The following is an 18,940-nucleotide window of genomic DNA, read 5'->3' as shown; positions in this document are numbered from 1 at the left end:
TTTCTGCTGCAGAGCTTTTCCTGGCTGACAGAATCCATGGCTCCAGTGGTGTCGGAGAGGTGAGAGACATGACTGTGTTCAGTCAAGACAGCTCAGAGCTCATTAGAAAGACCAGGGCCCAACATTTGGTGTGTGCTGTCTGCAGCCGATCCACTAGTGGCTCAGGTGATTCACATTTCATTATTTGATGGCCCACATTTTGACAGTCTCCTGCCTGTATCTGTCAAGGTAGAATTAAATGTTAACCAAGGCCCAGACTGGGAGAAACATGAGTGCAAACAAATCGAGCTGAGAGCAGCCAGGTAGGGAAACAGTCGGAAGGAAGGAGTTGGCAGTGCAGAGCTTCACAGGCACTGCGCACGGTTAGGTCTAAGGCAACATCAAATATACATGGAAACGGCTTAACCATTTATCATTCATCCTTACAGATAGTACTGTCTCTGTTTAGTCTTCAGTCTCTCTCTTTAAGACTCTGCTCTACTTCCCATTTTTTCAGCTTCCTTGCAGCTGCTTGTTTCTCAAACAATGCAATATCTGTTGAATAAGAGAAAAAGCCTCAATCTGGCTAGTAGCTAGAAGAGAAATGCGTTCTTTCCTCAGCTTTCCTTAAACCCCTTAATCTTTGGATGAAAACATTGGATGGATAAAGGCAAAGTAAAGTACAGTAGGTACAATCTCTATTCACTAGCTTGACTCTTTTGTTTGCCCTTTGGCATTGCAGGGAAATCCCTTCAGCAGCACAGGCGCACTACTGGCTTGTTGAGTGATGCTGTACATGTGAGCTTTAGGTGATAGATTCAGCCGGCGTAGTCTTTTGTGGAGTCATCTCACAGCCTGAGCTTTGGGTGAATAGTGAATACCTTAGTGAAAGGACACTGTATGTTCTCGTGCCCATAAAAGGGAAGCTGATCCCTCATCACAGATTCCACATCATGCCTCTGCGTGAGCGTGCGATTCAGCACTGCAGTTGGTGGGCACAAGAGGCCACGTTGTTGCTGAAGCCTCAACTGCCAGCACTGCTGCAAAAGCAGCTACACCCTGGATCTCAAGACTGCAACCTCCGCCCTTGACAGGAATTACTGCATGGTCTGTAAACAAAAGACCTGAGCTGGGCTAAGTGTGTTAACACCTTAAACCAAATGTAATCAGTATGCAGAATGCGCTGTCTCTCAAAGGTGTTTTTCGCCAGAATGCTGGACAGCTGAGAATTCTTAATAAATCTTGTCGATGCCCAACACAGACTGAAATATAAGGCCTTGTCTATTCTTTAGCAACCCTATTCTTTGATGCCTGGTCTTGTGTCACATGTTAAATAATGTAAATGGCCAAGCTTTTCTTTTTTCCTTTCCTCTTGAGTGGGTTATTCTCAAGTCATCTCCCAGGGAAAAATGCTGGTGATTTCCATATTTTAACTGCAATATGTAGTTTTCTCTCCAAGGCTCAACAAGCGTTGCTTACTCACCGTAAGCATATTGAAATAGACCGTGTATTTCTGTGTAAGTGTGTGTGTGGGTGTGTGTGTCCAAATTTTCCCCCAAAAAGTTTTTTTTTTTTGTTTTGTTTTTTTTTTTCCTTTTGTCCAATGTATTTTTTATTTGATCCTACTTTTTAATATTATGGGTTACTTTGCATTTTTCTACTGTTGCTATGATGATGAGTTAAAAGAATACAGAGTCACACTCCCCTATTCACAAGTCAGATAGATATGCTTTATGAATTGAAGTGTAGCTCTTATTTAATATAGGAGGTTCTTGATTTCTAGCTACCTAAATTAATCATAGACAACCAAAAAGTGCGATCTGGCATTTAAATGCTCATTACAAATTCCTGCTGACAGTCATTTAAAAAAAAAAAATGTGGCTGTGGGTGAGGCTAGTTATAGTTTACTTTATATAATGACATAAAACAGTGAAACATACTTGTCATAGCTTCCAAGATCTGGGAACCAAGAAAATGGTTATTAGACATTAGATCTGGCATTCTTTATGCAAAATGCTGGACCGATGTGGTTCAAACTAAATTACTATCTATCTGCTTATTACCTCCAGAGAGGGGTTTCAACACAATCCAGATGACTAATGTGTCGTTTCAACATGTGAATTCAGTTTTTACTTCTGGTCTCATGTTGTATTTCTCCAATCATGGATATGGGTCTAAAGCAATGGGACAGCAACCCTTTCAGGAAAACAGATATTGCAGCTTAAATATGCATGCCTGATAGTTGAATAGTTGGCTGAAGCCCTAAGGCACCATGTTATCAGCTGTGAGTCCACTGCAGACAATAGTAATAATTAAATTTTCTCATTTATCTGACAATTATATACACTATCTGCCTGTGATACAGGGGAGAAACAGCATTTAGACAGTGCCCCATGTGCCACACGTTGTCTATGAAACAATAGCAATATATGGCAGGGTTTTACCAATGGAGCTACATGTGTCTCCTGAAGCCTGCAGGTTACAATATGAATATTGTATTAATTAGTAGTTGGTCTAATATTCCTTTGTGCTTTAAATTTGTTGACTATGTATGACCCACATTCCACAGACTCAGGACCTGTTCACGCTCTTCCCGTCTCTTCCGACTTTATGCTCAGGTCAGGAGCAGTCGGGAGAAATTTCATGAATATACCCTTTACCCACGCATTACTCACACTTCAGTCACGCTCCACCTATGACCAATACACTTAACTTAAAATATATACACCTAAACCCCAAGTCAGCTGCCATTCAATGTTTTTAGCCGATCAATCACGCTGTAGATATGCTGCCAACGACCAGCTCACGGGGCACGCCCGCTGTATTTACCCCTACCCTGACTAAGATATGCTCATTTCTCACAAAAGCAGTCACTCTTTGCCATTCAACAGTTATTTGCCTACCATCGTGCACACCATGGATTGAGCTTGAGGTGCGCTGCTAAATACAGTGTTTTTGGAACAAGTCCTTGCCCAACAGCAGACTGATGTCGCTTTTTTATACAACTATCCCCCTGGCCCTTCTAAGGGCTCTTGGACATCAACAGTATGTGGAACATCGGCGTGTTCACCAACACTAGAAGCTGGTGACGCAGGTGCCTGCACCACCTCTCTCTTCGGTTTGCCTTTGCCTCTCATGGCCTTTGCACAGGCAGGCGTCTTGGGATAACAGAAGCAGTTGGTTGATGGGAACTTGGAGGTTCTGTTTGGTCGGCAGTCAAAATCGGAATGAGGGGAAGCTGCCAGCTGCCTGTTTTATACAACGCAGATAGCATGAGTTTGTCTGCAGTTGAACAGAACAATCCAATTGGGCACGGGCAGGGTGTGAGTAGAGCGGGAATTAAATAGTCGGTGCCGCTGGTGTTAATGAGGCGGTAATTAGCGGTGGTCAATAAGCGTGAGTCAAGTGTCAAATGGGAGCATTGAGAATGTATTGGGAGTCAAACGGCAATGATCGGTAGAGACTGGCAGTGAGATTTTGCCTCCTGACTCACTCCCCACCTGATGCCATCCTGTTCACGCTGTTGCTGCATAACTTTAGTCCCATTCCTATTTCATTTTCACGCGTCCTGATCCATTCCCACTCCACTGGCATCTCTAGAGGGTGGGAGAAGTTTTTGAGCAGGTTCAAAACCAGCTCCATTTCTGATCGAAGCCGCCCTGTTCCCGTTTAGATCCCGACCAAAGCCGTCCTCTTCCCATCCTCTTGGGAACGCCCAAAATTTCAAGGTCAGGAGTAGAGCGGGGGTCTGTGTAATGTGGGTGTATAAGAAAGACTACAGGCCCCATCACTGTCAGCATGCTGAAGTCCTAAAATAAAAATATTTAACAAACAATACAAGTACAGAGTATATAGTAAATCCCCAACAAAAAGGCCCAAATGAGAACCATTATCACCATTATTACCAATTTGCATTCAGGTACAGATCAATTGTGGGTCCTCTCCATTTTTCATCAGGGCTCACATTAAAACTTCTCTGGGAAAAGGTATTTAAAGACTAATTTGTCTCACTTTGCCTGGTCACATTCAGTGACCAGAAAAACTGCACAGTCAGATTTGCAAGTTGACACAAATCACTGGGCTGCTGTCAGGCATGCTGTTTTAAATTGAAGTGTACATTGGCTAGAACTTGTAATGTGAATGTTTTTCTGATATTCTGGAGCTGCGTTGTTTTCACAAGACCAGTACACACTGTAGAAATGACTTGGCATGCAGGAGCAAGAGTAAACATAAAATAAAACATTAAAACATTTTCTAACTTCTGTTTAGAAACTAACAGCTGATGTAGCAAATGCTAAATTCATGTTTCACTACAAATTACTGATTGAATACCAAATAGCAATATTGTTTAGCTATAGATTGACAATCCATTGTATGCAAATTTTAAAGTAACATGAGACAATTAACAAGAATAATCTGTTCTCCTACATTAAAAGCAACTTATTTTGTCATTTTGTCTATCGCCTATATGTTTAACATCCTTTCAGCTTGTATCAGTTTCTTTTTTTCTGCTGTCACGCTACATCTTATTACAGTTCTGATTTAAAATGTTCACTTGTAATTATGTTACCAGATAACATAGTCATTTTGCTGAAACTAAACAAGGACTGTGTAATTTCTTGTTACTTCATCATTATTAATGAAACAACATGGGGATAATTTAACTGCAGTACTGCCTGCACCATTTTTGCTCATTTGACCAAAGTGACAATATGACACTTCCTATGAAAACTATAGCAATTTGAGTCCTAAATTGCTGTCCTCACCCAGCTGGAAACAGACCTTGTCTTTTCACACCCCTGCCTCTGTGACTCTCTCTTTATCTGTTCTCCTTGGTCGACTTCTCTCTGTTTCCCGGTCTGCCTCTCCCTGTACCAGATAACTTCCCACAGATGGCTCATCAGAAGCGCTTCATCGAGCGGAAATACAGACAGGAGCTGAAGGAGATGAGAAGAGAACGGGAAAGGCAGGAGAAGGAGACTGATGAGGCAGAGGAAAACAGGAAGTGACAGCACTGTTTTTGGAAGGGTCAATCAGAGCCCACATCCAGATCAAGGAACTGTGACTGTAATGAGTTGTCAAGATGGAGGCCACCATTTGATCATGGAGCTAGTTTAGGAAGAATGATTGACTGTTCCTAAAGTTCTCCATGAACATTAATGGGACCGATGATTAGTTAGGTTGACATTTAACCCAGAGATTTAGGGTTAAATTAGTTTTTGGTTCACAATTTTTACATTGTAAATTTGGTACAAGGCAAACACAATTACCAATGAAGCAAAATCTTATGTGTTTTACTGTTTATTACTGTAGCACTGTCAAAGGTGGCCTTGTTTAAACTTGTTGCTTGATTTTTAAATATTTAATTATGGCTAATTTTATGTCAAAAACTATATGATTTCACTGTGTTTTTAAGTGGAATATGAACTGTTAAATAAACTTTGAAGATAACACCATAAATAAAGTTTTTGAGCCATCAAAAATCTGTTTTTGTCTTTATTGTAGTCCTCAGCCATTTGGTGCTTTAAGATTGATGCCTAAAACTTAAAAAAGGTCGAGTCAATCATATTCAGCAATTCCATGATCATTTGTAACACATACTCAAAAAACTAAAAATGGTTTTATGCCACTCTCATTTTTAATCTTTCTCCAAATCTGATTGGCTGATCTTAATTATAGATTGTCTAATTAATAATTTCCTCAGCTCAGTAGCCTCTGGATCTCATATTAATAACTGTTTGCCAAGTAGAGTTGAGCACTTTTATATGTGCATATATATATATGTGTGTGTGTGTGTGTTTGTTTGTGTATAAAAGAAATGTAAATGTCTGTTGTCATATTTTACATAAAGGTTGTTACATTTAGTTCCTTAACAAGAAGAAATAAGTGGGTGCTTTGCAATGCAAACCTGTCAAATTTTGAACTTTATCTTGGTAGAAAATCTTACATAGAAAATTAGATGATTTTAAAGATTTATTGTGTCATATAAATATTCAGTACAAAAGATCACATTTTACAAAGCAGATTGATGAATACCCAGTGATGTCAGGCCCCTTACAACTACGACAACCTCTCAAATTGTTTCTACACTGACAAAAAGCAACTGCTCAATCACATTGTCACCAACTTAATATACCGAGAAATGAGCCTCAAACCTGACCGTGTCTACACATCAACAACAACAGATCAATTGTAATTGGAGGAGGATATTAGTGTGTAGTCTTTTTAAAAAAAAAAAGTCCCAAAAGTGGTGGTGCAGTACAAAACAATGTGCAACATTTTTTCTGTTATCTTAGCTGAGCATGGTGCCAAGGCAATTACACTGTCCACTGGAAAACACAAGCACATATTTGTAATGCTGATATGCAGACATCCTAAATCAAGACAGAAAATATGTACCAAAGAAAAATGCTTTTGGTGAGTGCTGCTGTCATGTTGACTTCCATTTGAGACCCCCTTGTACCATGAGGCAGAAAACCAGTTTTCCTAGAGTGTAAGATTTTTAAATTCATTAAATGCTTGTTAAAGCAACAATGCAGCAGTCTGAAATGACCATGTGCAGAAAAGAGCACCTTTAAAAAGTGATTAAACTAAAAAGAAGATGTGTATACATCTAGAATAAAGAAAAAAGAATTTTCTAACCATTGTGTTATCATTTGGATTACTTAAGGTACTGCACTGTTGTTGTCAAGCCCAATTCAGAATACAGAGGGGAAAAAAGTACCACTATGGCAATTATGCTGTTGTGTTTTGTTATTACTGTTTCAAATGTCTGATAAATGTCAGCCTCTTCACAGATTGGCCTTTTGTGAAAGTGAGGACCAAACTTAGCCTGTTACTATTGTTCTGCCTTCCCAGTTCAGCCAGTCTGCTTTATTTCAAAGCTGTTTAGTCATAGTGAGGATATCCTTATTTAATTCAACAAGATTGCTATTTAAGTAATTTTCATGGTCTTTTTTTCCCTTTTGTAGTCTAAATCACATTTAAACTAAACTGTGTTGTGTGTTCTTGCTGCAAGGTAATGTTTTGACCTTCTCTCTAAGCTGAGGACACACCTATGGGTTTGAGAGCTGTGCTCCACACCATTCAAAGGTCAGATGCCCCCAGATGAGCATCTTTATGGAAAAGGCTTTTCATCCCATAAGAAATCCATTGGATAAGCATTAACATTTGGACTGTCTTTACACACTACACTACTTCCAGTACAAGTAAAGAGGATCAGGGACAAGGTACAGTAGTAGGAGAAATTGTAAAGGAAAATACTGGTATTCTTTGCTTTTTGGCACATTTCAATTAAATTGCTCTGTTACATTATTATACATTCCACTTTGTAGGACAGAGCCCTTTTCAGTACACACAATCTTCAATGGAGTGTATGGAACTCTTTGTAGTGTGGAACATTTATCACAAATGGGTGGTGTTACAGCTTCCACTGATACACCTCAACGAGTGCCAATGGGCCAGGTACAGGGTCGTCAGCCAGGGGCCACACTCATCCCCTCTGACCCAGGAACACCTCAGGGGTGCAGAGACATGATAAGGGGCCTCTCCCTGCCACCCTGTGTACCTGAGCCCTTGGATCTTTGGAAACATTGCCAGCTGACTTGTTTCCTGAAGCGCAAAACTTCTTAACCAGAGCCAGAAGCTTCCTTTTTTTGCCATATTCAACCGAATTTAAAAAATTTTTGAGATCGATGAAGTACTTTGTCTCTGAGGGAAAAAACACACTTGACCTCTACAGGAAAGATCATGGCCTTCCAGCTGTTCTCCATGCATTTGTCTGCCAAGTTGGTGGAGCATGCTCTCTTCCTTTCATGCTGGTTCAGTTACTTTCCTCCCAGGGTGCCATCAGTTCTACCTGCAGAGACTTCTTCTAAACCACTGACCAGATGATCGCATCTGGCCTTACAGAGGGGCAACGTCCAGCTAATGGTCCATGTGTACCTTCATCTTCACACACCTGTACAGAGGCCAGACTAAGTGGCACTTGGCACATTTAAACTCCGCTCCATAAAGTCCACTTCTGCCTGAGGGTACAGAAGAACCTGCTGCATCTTGATTTCTGGATCCAGACTTGCCTCAACTCTTGTGGGCTCTTTCAGCTTGGCCAAGTTTTGCCTGTTAACAGCACTACCTTAGGCAGTTTTTGCAGCCACTGATAATGTATTGCATATTTTCTCTCCTAATATCACACAAGGATCACTTCTCTGAGCTTAGTCAATGCTGAAGGCTCTCATTTGTTGTCCTGATCAAGAAGCTCAAATGAGCTAGGAACATTAGGCAGAGATCATGGAATCCCATAGATATTTGCAGGATACCTTCCCACATGGTTCATCTACCCTGTACCCTCTGGTCAACTGGTTTCACATGGAGGCCACCTTTCTACATACTGGTTACTTCTGTAACATGGTTCTTCTTTTGGAGGCTGCTGACCACATTTGGTTTTGCTCACCACATTCCAGGCCTGCTGTTTCATGTTGTATTCACTTGATGCATTAGTCTGTAAATGATACCCTGGTTACAATTGTTCCAAGCATGTCCAGTTCAGATTTGGATCTCTCAGGTCCTCACACAAGATGGTGGCTGGACACCATTCATTTCACTGCATTGTCTCCTGGTTGTACCCAAGCAAGATGGGACTTAAGCAGTAGAGTTAAGATTGTTTTTGAACAGTGAGGATGTAGAGAAGCATCTGTGTAGCTATTTTCTTCTTGATGAGATTGTTGGCCATTTTAACTGCTGCTGATTTGCTTATTATCGAAGGCCACATGATCCCAGTGGTAGAGGTAAATTGGTAGCATCATATCTTGAACTTACCTGGGAGACAAGATTGCTTAGCCTTACCGAACCCTGCTTTGATGACAGATGCTGACACCTTATCTGAAAGCTCTACCATGTACCATCTTCCCAAAGTGATCGGTTGGATGACCAGAACCAGGATATTCTATGGTTCCACACTATAGGTGATGTTGACCTTTATGAATACACTGCAGGACTTTTCTGGTTTTATCTTCCATTCATCTTTCTTGCCTATAATAACAGTTCTTCCAAACTTTTAAGTGGTCAGGACATACAGAGGAATGTTGAAAGCCAGTTCATCATATCATGACATTAGCTATGAAGGGTTGGGATTCTTGGGCATCAATCATGCTTTACTTCTCCGTTGATTGTCCTCCCTCCTATTAGCAGAAAGCAGAATAAACAGGACTGGTGAGATGGAACACCCTGTGGCACCCCAACTGTTGTCTGCATGCCGTCTACTGCTCTAATGGGTGGCAGATCCTCAGGTCCCAAAATTAGGTGTCAACGAAGATCTTGAGGCACCATAATACGTGGAAAAATTCCAAAAGATACCTCATCAGCTAATGGGAAACAGCCTTACGTGTTAGCCATGTCCAGCTCGTTAGCATGAAGTTAGGTCTCTTGAATGAGGATTCCAACTTACTTGTATTTCTTTTGAGCAAAATACAAGTAGAAGAGTTTCATTCTGTACAGAAGTAAAGCATTTAGTTTCTGTAATCAGCATGAGCAAAAAAGTCCAACAAAACCAGTATTTTCCACTTAACTGAGCCTGACGCACATTAGATTGATGATTTTTTTTTTTTAATCAATGTAGCATAGAAAATAGCATTATTCTGTGTACATACTTTTTCAGCCAACAATTTGACTGCAAAGACAAAAATTGTTTTTGATGACATTCAGTTCAGTAATATTTGGTATCTTGGCTCACCTCACAGCAATTTCTCAAAGCTGTGTGAAGATGAAAATCAGATACTGCGTTTGTGGATGTTTGTTGGGCTGTAAATCCCATAGCTCCTACTGCAGCTGTACATAAGCTTTAAAGAACATTAGCCACTTGACTGAAATGTGCCACAACTAACACAAATTTTGATACTGTATACCTCTCTCATCCAATCTGTGTCAAAGTTTTTCACTAGAAACAACAATGCCAATTTTTTTTTGGCACTTGTGGCTTGAGCACAGCTGTAAATAAGTGGCTAATGCGAGGCAGCCATTACTAACCGGGGATCGATTGGACAATAGAAATCCCTAGAAAAACAGACCAACTGTACAGCGTATTGTATCATATTACCGTACATACACAAGCTAAGATAGAACTCACAATATTCAGCATGTTTTTGTCCCAGAAACACTGAAAAATACAGAGGCATATGTGTTGGTTTACAAAACTGCTTGTTTGAGTGACAAGCAGTTTTGGAAAAAGAAACAAAAAATACTGGTATAGATATATTTGGGCCTCGTAGACACCCATTTACACACAAAAAAGGTTTTGACACAAAATCGCGTCACTGTGTCCTTGCAAAAATGCAACTAACACTGACTGAACACACAAAAAAATAAAAATAAAATTAAAAATAAAAATAAAAACCTACATCTGGTCACTGGGGATACAACTTAATTGTGACCAATGGCGGTGAAAGAGCACTTGCAAAAACAGTGCTCCTTTCTTGGTCATTTCGCCATTTTTCCCACCACACATGCACCAGATTTGTTTGAGTTTTATCCATGTTTTCATTTCACATTTCTCTTCTCATTAGGAATCCCTGTCGCTGTTGTCACCCCCATACATATCTGCCAATTTCTTAAACCGGGGTCCCCACTCGCTCAGGTAGTTGTAGTCTTGGTCACCCTCTGTGGTCACCGACTCCAGTGAGCTGAGGGACTCCGCTATGGAGCCGTTTCCCTCGTAGGCATAGGTGGCCAGGGAATCATAAGGTGGTGCTGTTGGGTCACTGTCGTTATCCTGGAGCCTCTGGTTGATGAAGTCTCTCACGTCTCCATTATTGTCCTGGGCTGGGGGCAGCACAGGCCGTCGGATTGGAGGGTAGAAGGTCTCTGGGACGATGTCCCTCCGCTGCTTGCTCTCCTCAATGGCCTCTGGGTTGCGCAATGTGCCTATATCAAAAGCTTGAGTGTCCTCCTCACCGCCCCCCTCATCGTTGTAGCTGACAACGTTGTCTCTGACATCCTCTTTGGAGATGATCAGAGGCTCCTTCTTCCTCTGCCTCCTCAGGGCAGCAAACAGCACCACGATCACTACAGGGAGAACAAAAATAAAGACAACAAATAACAGAGTTTGGTGACTTTTGCGGTTGTTTCTTTGCTCCCTCTCCTTGATCTGAAGGCCAGTGCCTGTCCAGGGGGAACTGTTGATGTTGCATGAGTGCTCATTGATGTTCAGGGACTTTGTCTGACTTTGTAGAACAGACTTTGCTACAACAAGGATGCATTATGTATTTTTTGCTCCTCAGGGCCGCTGCTGCTCAAAATTACAAAGGAATGCAGTTTAAGACAGCAAAGTACAATGTGTGCTAGAAATGCAACTTTAGGTGCAATTCTTCAGTAGCACTATGACATTAGAGTGATGGATATGAAGCTGACCTAACCTCTTCAAGTCAAACACAGACTCAATCAATAACTAATTTTTTTTTCTCCATTTTTTTTCTCCAGGCTGCATGTTTGTTATTTAGAAGGTCATTGGTCATTGGAACAAATTTAGATATGATTTGGAAACACTTTGGGGTCAAATTCTGTTTTTGCAACAGTTTGGACTTAGGCCTTGATACAGTTTTGTTGTAGTCTCCTGAAATTGAACATGGGCCTTTCATATAGTAGATATGGGATTCCCTGGATTCCTATTGATATTTTTTGCTGAAGAGAACAGAATCCTAATACTCTGATATAATGTAAGTGAAGAAAGCGCTTTGGAGTTGCAGGAAATAAACCATATGTGATGCATAAATGCTATAACTGCAGCATCTGTACTGTGTTAGAAAGTTTTATAATGACGACTGAGCTAATGCAGCTATACCACCAGTAGCAATATCAGTGAGTAAATCCGCTCCAGGCAGGAGTTTTAAGTAAAATGCATCTGTCCTTCCATCTTAAATCACAAAGTAAGTTTGCAAGAAAAGTGCAGTGTTCCATTCCCCCAGCTGTAGATTTCTGAATCGAATCAACATGTCAGCCATTGTCACTGACAAAATTATCCACCCACAGGAAGTGATGACTCAAATTAGGGAATGAAATACGAAACTGTCTCTTTAACACCTGTGAAAGATAGTAAGAAGCTCTTGAGTGTAGCTGTAAGAAACACTCAAAATTAATAATCAGTTGACAGAAAAATCTCAAATTGAAAAACAGATGTCTGTAAAATTTAGCTGCAGGTGCATGTGGGTAGTTTTCTTGAAGGCAGCACTCACTGAGCAGAATGATGATACAAAGCAGGATGGCCACCATGGCTCCTGTGCTGAGTCCTGCCCTTGCTGTGAGCGCCTCTGCATTGCACAGCTTCATGTTGCCTTCACGATCACAGGTGCACACTCTGATGGTCAGTGTGTTGGTGCTGCTTTGCATTGGGAACTCTCCGTCAGAAATGACCACAGGGACGTGGTAGATGCTCTTCTGTAGACTGTTGTAGTTGTTCCTCCGTGTCAGGATCCAGGCTGTATTGTCTGACAACAACAGAATATCCACTTACTATGGCAGAAATCAATAATCAGAAAGAACTTTTCAATAAACTCTACTTGAAATTCCATTTGGTCCGTGAATGTGCTTTTAGTGCTGTGGGAATAAAAACCACAGAATATCAATAAATCACATGTACAGGACAAGATGTTGGATGTGGATGTGCTTAAGGTTAATCAGTAAAAGCCATATGGGAATATTATAAACAATTATTAATCTGATGACCACAGACGAGATCTGAGAGTGTATTACCTTTGTTATCACGGACAGAGAAGTTAGCCTTCCCAGCAGCCTCCTGTGCAAGACTGAAGAAGAACCGGTGTCCTCCAAGTGGCTCATCAGGATCTGTGGCACTCACGGTTTGTATCCTCTGAGACAACAAAAGGACAGGTAAGGAAGAAATAAACTTCTAGTAACAGAAGGAACTAATACTAGTTATGAATAATTACAATTCAACTGCATACTGTAACCAGAGAAATTATCTAGGAAGTAATCATACACCACTGCAGACAGTTAATGGCAAGATGTGTAAATCCAAAAATAATATGTTAATATATTTACTATCTACCAAGCAGTAATTAAAAAATATATGTTTATTCAAGTACTGCACGTAAACAATGTTCTGATGTACATTTTAGAGACAGAAAATTGAAACTAATCACTATTAGTCAACCAATCATGTGTGGTCTAATATTACCTGAATAAATAAAGTGAGCCACAATTTTCCCATTAAAGTGATGCTTACACATTAAAGCCTGAGGCAATAGGATATTCTGCAAAAACAGAACAATCGAAAAACTAGCTACGAGAGAAACAATCTATTCCTGAATTGCTCAATCAGGAGTATTTTGAAACTGTGCTGAAAACTGCATTTCTCAAACTGATATGTGGACAGGTTCCAAAGTACTGTGCATTAGCTATACCACCCATATAGTAGCTACTTCAAGCCTACTACAGATAGAATAACAAATTCTCTGATCTACAAGTGGACCTACTGTATAATCCTGACAGGGACGTTATATAAAAACAAGAGTAGGCTACTTCTCTGTCTCTGGTCATACTCACCTGATTAGCCTTAGCGTTCTCACACACAAATGTCTCATAATTTGTTGCAAATGTTGGAGCGTTGTCATTGATGTCCAACACTCTGACGTAAACAGGCACACGACTGCTCTGTCGTGGGTTGTCTAGGGGACACAAGGGCAGACAGTGAGCATAAAATTATATGTGACATGAAAAATAAACTGTTAAGTTGCTATAAATGATAAATAACTAAAGAAATACAAACAATTAAGGTTCTTTCATTAACAATAAATATAGACAATAAAATGAGGAATCCCTAGTTCTCATACAAATTAAATGTAAATAAGATCACCTGACACTTTCTGGACATATATGTCACCAGCTACAGCTAATACTGGGTGAACTGGATGTGTCTGGTTCTAGGCATCTCAAGCCCCCACCTTTATAACTTCAGCAAACAACATACAGAGGTTAGTTTAAATTCAAAAAATCCCAATTTAGCTGAGAGAAGAAGTGAAAAGCTGGTAAAGAGAAATGTCTGCTTCCTGTGCACTTACTGAACTCTGTGGCAATGATGGAAATGTTGTGCCAGGCGTACTCTTCTCTGTCCAGCTCCCTGAGAATGAACACTGACCCATTGCCTGCATGGACATTGAACACTCTGTCCATGTCTGTGCGCCGATCAATAGAATACCTGCACAAAACACATGAAGGGATGAGCTTTTAAACTTGTGCACTCTGCCTGTGAGGAAGTGTGCTGTGTTTCCTGGGTGAGGGATCAAGGGTGAAGTCACATTTACAGAGCTTCTCAGGTGCACACCAGAGTGAAAATGGTCACATTTACTGGTGAGTCTTGATTAAATTGACAATTTCTTGGGTTAGTGGTTTCACTAGGCAGGAAGTACTAAAAAGAAGTCCGACTAAGCATGACGTACTTGTCTGTATTCTCCTATTATTCTTCTTTTTTTTTTTTTTTAAAGTGTCCTTGCAGCTCTGGACAATCTATTGTCCTCACTGTCAACACGTTTTGACAGATTACATATATTCTTTTTGTACTAAGCAGCTCAAATCACAGTAAAATCTTTTGATTATTATTATTTGACTATCCAGGATATTATTTCTGGAAGGGAATTTAGTATAACAAAATTACATTCTGCTGTGTTGTATCTAAAGACTGACTTACAAGCTTATTTTCTCTTATTTGGTGTTTCTTTGATAGAGAGCCCAGTATATAACTACCACCATCCTCAACTGAGCCAGTGATACATTAATTTAGCCTGTCTGGTCAAAACTGATTGCATGGCTTTTCTAGTTCTAGTCTCTCTCTAATTAAACTCTAATTGTTTTAATAAAATAAAGTATCTGTTGTGTAAATCATCAGCTAATGCAGATGAAGCTATTGCTTCCTGCTGTAACAATTTTTCAAATATCAATATTTGTTATTTTCAGTGTTTTGGTGCAGTCATGATGCCACAAGAGTGAATAATAAGTAAATATTTAAATTAGTAACGTGGTAATTATTAATGAATTTGACAGCATGTGACAAGTAATAACATGTTAGTAAGCTACTTATTTGTCAATGGTATTTTAAATACAGTGGGTGGAAGTGAGTTGTATACATATACAGTACTGTGCAAAGGTTTTAGGCACTAAAAACACACAGGTGATGCTTTTAGCATAAATAGTTTTTCATTTATCAGTTAACTTCATACAAAGTGCAGTAAAGGGAACCAAACCTAAATCTAATCAGTATTTGCCCTTAAACCAGCAGCAGGTCTCTCTGGTTTGACCTGCACACAGGTTCTCCTGGTACTTTGGAGCACCTTGGAGCAGCTGCTGCAGTTCTTCTGTAGATTCAGGCTGTCTCTTCACGTGATCCCAGACTGACTCCACACTGCCCAGATCAGGGCTCTGTGGGGGTCAGACCATCTGCTGCAGGACTCCTGGTTCTTCTTGCCCCTGAAAATGGTTCTTCATGAGCTGTAATGGGTACTTTATGGACTTGTTGTCCTGCACAGTGGGATGCACTATGAATCTGGGATCAATCAGACACCTGATGGTGTTGTGTGATAAGAATCTAAAACATCTACACTGCCTAAAACCTTTGCACAGTACTGTATAACAGTTGCTGAAAAACGAGTAGGTAGAAATAAGAGGGCAACAACAGGCCACTGTGAGTAGCAGCAGAAATATTAAGACTACCTGCATGGCCAGATACCACCTTATATAAATAGCACACTGTGTTTCAGATGAGCTGATTATTTAACATACAGTACATGAGATACTTTCAGCTCTGAAACTAAAAGTCTTGGATAGTCTGTCCTGTGGTGATGACGGATTTACGTGCTTGTAATCCCATACACACACACACACACACACACACACACACACACACACACACACACAAGCCAACAGGTTATTCAGTCGTGTTGTTTTTCTCTGCTTCCCAGACTACTGTGATACATCAGTGTGATTAATGGAGTAGCAGGCATCAGGAGGGCCAGCATAAGAGGAAGGAGACCCCTGAGGGGAAACTATGAACCGGGGCTCGCAATGCACCACCGCACCGCTCTCTCTTCTCTCTGCAGATCCTCACCCTCCCCATGGCCCCCACCCCCTCTCCAGGCTCTCCCTGCTGCTTATCCTGCAACATATATATAAACACTCCCTCACAATCTCTGCTTGCCTCTCTTCCTCTCCTGCCACCTCATTCTGCAAGACAGTAACTCTAACCTCGTTAAATCTGTGTCGGCCATGGGCTTTACTAATTGCTTTTCTAATATTCTCAATAATTCAGCTGGCTGGGCCTAGCTTCTCCTGATTAATGACAGAGAGATAACAATGCCTTGTCCTGACCGGGCACCCAAAGTGCTGCTCTCAGCAGGCAGCTGATGGGATGGAAGGCCAGGCAGAAGGACATAGAGGGTTACAGAAATGTTAGTGATCACTGGGTTGAGATATATTTCCTCCTCCCTACACGACTAGCTGGTATTTTCAAAAGGCCTTCATTGAGAGTGATTTTGCATGGATGTCTATTTTGATCTAGGCTAAATTTGTAGGAGTTTGAAATGTGTAATGTAGCTTTTGAAAACCTTTGAATTATTATTTTAGAACTAAAGCAGCATAAAATGTCTCAATAAATCCATGTACGTATGCTTAGACAAAAGGGATCTTTGAATGAATCAGAGTATAACAGATGTTTTATTTCAGGTTTGACCAGTCTGAATATCAGGGACTAACTTCCACCATAGTGGCATAAGTTGACCATAACTAACATCTCATGACAAATAAGAGAAACCTGATTAATCAGCTAAACTACATATGCCTATGTACTATACATACCTGTCTACTTATACATTTGTGTATACATGTTTGCATCCATGCCCCTATGTGAACATGCCAGGTGGTGAGTAGCATGGGCTAATAAAAATAACCATCTCACTGACTTTCTCATACCAGGCAGCCTCCAGGCTTCCAAACCGTCCTCCACTGCGTTGCTTTAAATGCCACGAGGTAGCTACCTCCTTGATGATAGGCGATAAAAGAGAATGATATCATATTTGACACCTGCAATAAAGTGGTGGAACTTCAACCTTGAGAGCCAACTCCCTTAGTACATCATAAAAATGAAAAAGTCTTTGAGACAGAGTCGAAGGCACAGCCTCACACCCCGCTGCCATTACTCCCATTTAATAGACGACTTGCATAATTTTGCATCTCCATACCACTAAATTGTAGATGTAACTGTTACATGTCAGTATTTAACATGTTTTTTTAATGTCCAACAGAAAAACGTGTCTGTATAAAAGGCCCCATGATGGAGTTTAACATTGTTTTGCTTCTAATGACTGTACAGTGAAATACATTTTTTTAATATCATCGTTCAATAGTTGATTCTAAATTGATTAGAGAAAGAAATACAATCTGCCAGTATTGTATATTAAATATAAATTTAAACTCCTGTAATATATGTGACCAAAATGTCTAAACTCAAGGTTCACTTTATTATTTCTTCCATACTTGTTGATCATGTGCCTCAGTCTTCTTTCTTATTTCAGGATATGACCAAACGCTCTGGCCAAGGCTAGTAAGTGATATAGATAATGAAAGAATGTTTACTTGGACCACAAAGGTGATGGGAAGGGTGAGGTGTAATCTAATCACTCCAATATACTTTTTATCATTTTCTGAATTCTGTCATCACATTTTCAAACATTAAACATGATCATACATTCCTTCCTATAGTGATAATATTTTGCTTCTAGCTCCTGATATAGAGGGTTTACTTATGTCGCACATGTTGACTGACTATGAAACTGAAGAGTAGCTCCCTCACTAGAGCATTTAAGAAACCTCTCTCAAATACTTACATGGCCATACACACTTACAAGTACCAGTTGTATCTACTTAACATGTATGTCAACCACATTCTAATGTAAATGCAGTTATAGGATGTATTTTCCTGCAAAAGCAGGCAGTTGTTGGTTTCCTGTCATGTTTGACCAGTATGAATTTTACAGATTAACACAAAAGTGACACCTTAACTGCACAACCATACAGCGATGATTATTAAAAATAATTAAAGCAGATGGATTGCACAGCTCATATAATGAATCAACGACGATGACAAAATGATTCTAACTCATGGACTGCTTAATAGCATTTTGCTTTTAGCAGCGTATCTGCATTTTTAGAATAAAAATACAAGCTTTATGAAAGGTTATAACGTATCCACAGATATTACTGGAAGCTCTAAATAAGCTCATGAATTGACCACGATTAATATTATTTTTGGTCATTTGGTAAATAAGTTTTCACACTTAATGTAATCTTTTTTATATATATTTATATACTCTATACAAATGAATGTGAACCAATGGCTGCCTTGAAGTGTGTTATAAAAACTGAAACATACGACCATACAATATCACCATCAAATAAAAACTATATATATGGCTTTTAATAATAAAACTAAAACCTGCAAAACACTGGTGACATTTTTATGTTAAGACATGACGAGGTGCGGTACCTGACGAGACTATTTTTGTCATCAGGATCAGATGCACTGACAGAGCCGATCACGGTGTTCCTGGGTGCATCTTCTTTGACCTCCATCACATAGCTGGCACGTTCAAACACTGGTGGCTCGTCCACATCCTCCACAATAATCTTGATGGTGGCCTCATCCTTGAAGGGGCCCATGGAGAAGAAGCGTGGGTTGATGTGGACGTTTTCCACTTGAACACGGAGACTGTACTGACGTTTTTTCTCAAAGTCCAGGGGCTGAAAAACAGATGTATGAGGAAGCTATTTAACACCCTGTAATTTTACATGTTTCGTTTTCATGAATTACAAAGAATATTCCTCTGTGGTGTTTAGTTGTTTGCTTTAAACATAGCTTTTATCCCCTGATATTTACTTTTAGAAATCTGTATGCAGCTGCATGTTC

The 18,940-nt window shown here is 40.1% G+C and overlaps 2 protein-coding genes across 4 annotated transcripts in view; one reads left to right on the top strand and one right to left on the bottom strand.

Moving 5' to 3' along the window:
* Window positions 1-5,462, top strand: part of drosha (drosha ribonuclease III) — a 91,685-nt gene extending 86,223 nt beyond the window's left edge. For 2 of the 3 annotated variants that reach the window (XM_026291909.1, XM_026291908.1), the window contains exon 32: window positions 4,858-5,462. In XM_026291909.1, the coding sequence (XP_026147694.1) occupies window positions 4,858-4,988 (131 nt within the window). In that variant the 3' untranslated portion in view covers window positions 4,989-5,462. The remainder of the gene's footprint in view (window positions 1-4,857) is intronic. The other variant, XR_003294725.1, reaches the window with a different exon arrangement.
* A 4,103-nt stretch (window positions 5,463-9,565) lies between these two features.
* The window catches only part of LOC113121574 (cadherin-6-like), a 51,101-nt gene continuing 41,726 nt past the window's right edge, over window positions 9,566-18,940 (bottom strand). Inside the window, exons 7-12 of the mRNA XM_026292200.1 lie at window positions 18,521-18,774; window positions 14,049-14,185; window positions 13,534-13,655; window positions 12,721-12,838; window positions 12,204-12,455; window positions 9,566-11,037 (exon numbers count right to left, since the gene is read on the bottom strand). Of these exons, the coding sequence (XP_026147985.1) occupies window positions 10,535-11,037; window positions 12,204-12,455; window positions 12,721-12,838; window positions 13,534-13,655; window positions 14,049-14,185; window positions 18,521-18,774 (1,386 nt within the window). The 3' untranslated portion in view covers window positions 9,566-10,534. The remainder of the gene's footprint in view (window positions 11,038-12,203; window positions 12,456-12,720; window positions 12,839-13,533; window positions 13,656-14,048; window positions 14,186-18,520; window positions 18,775-18,940) is intronic.

This window comes from Mastacembelus armatus, chromosome 20 (genome assembly GCF_900324485.2).
Source record: "Mastacembelus armatus chromosome 20, fMasArm1.2, whole genome shotgun sequence".
Classification (NCBI taxonomy): domain Eukaryota; kingdom Metazoa; phylum Chordata; class Actinopteri; order Synbranchiformes; family Mastacembelidae; genus Mastacembelus; species Mastacembelus armatus.
The sequence above is the reverse complement of the archived record's forward strand: the minus strand, read 5'-3'. Positions and strand labels throughout refer to the sequence as shown.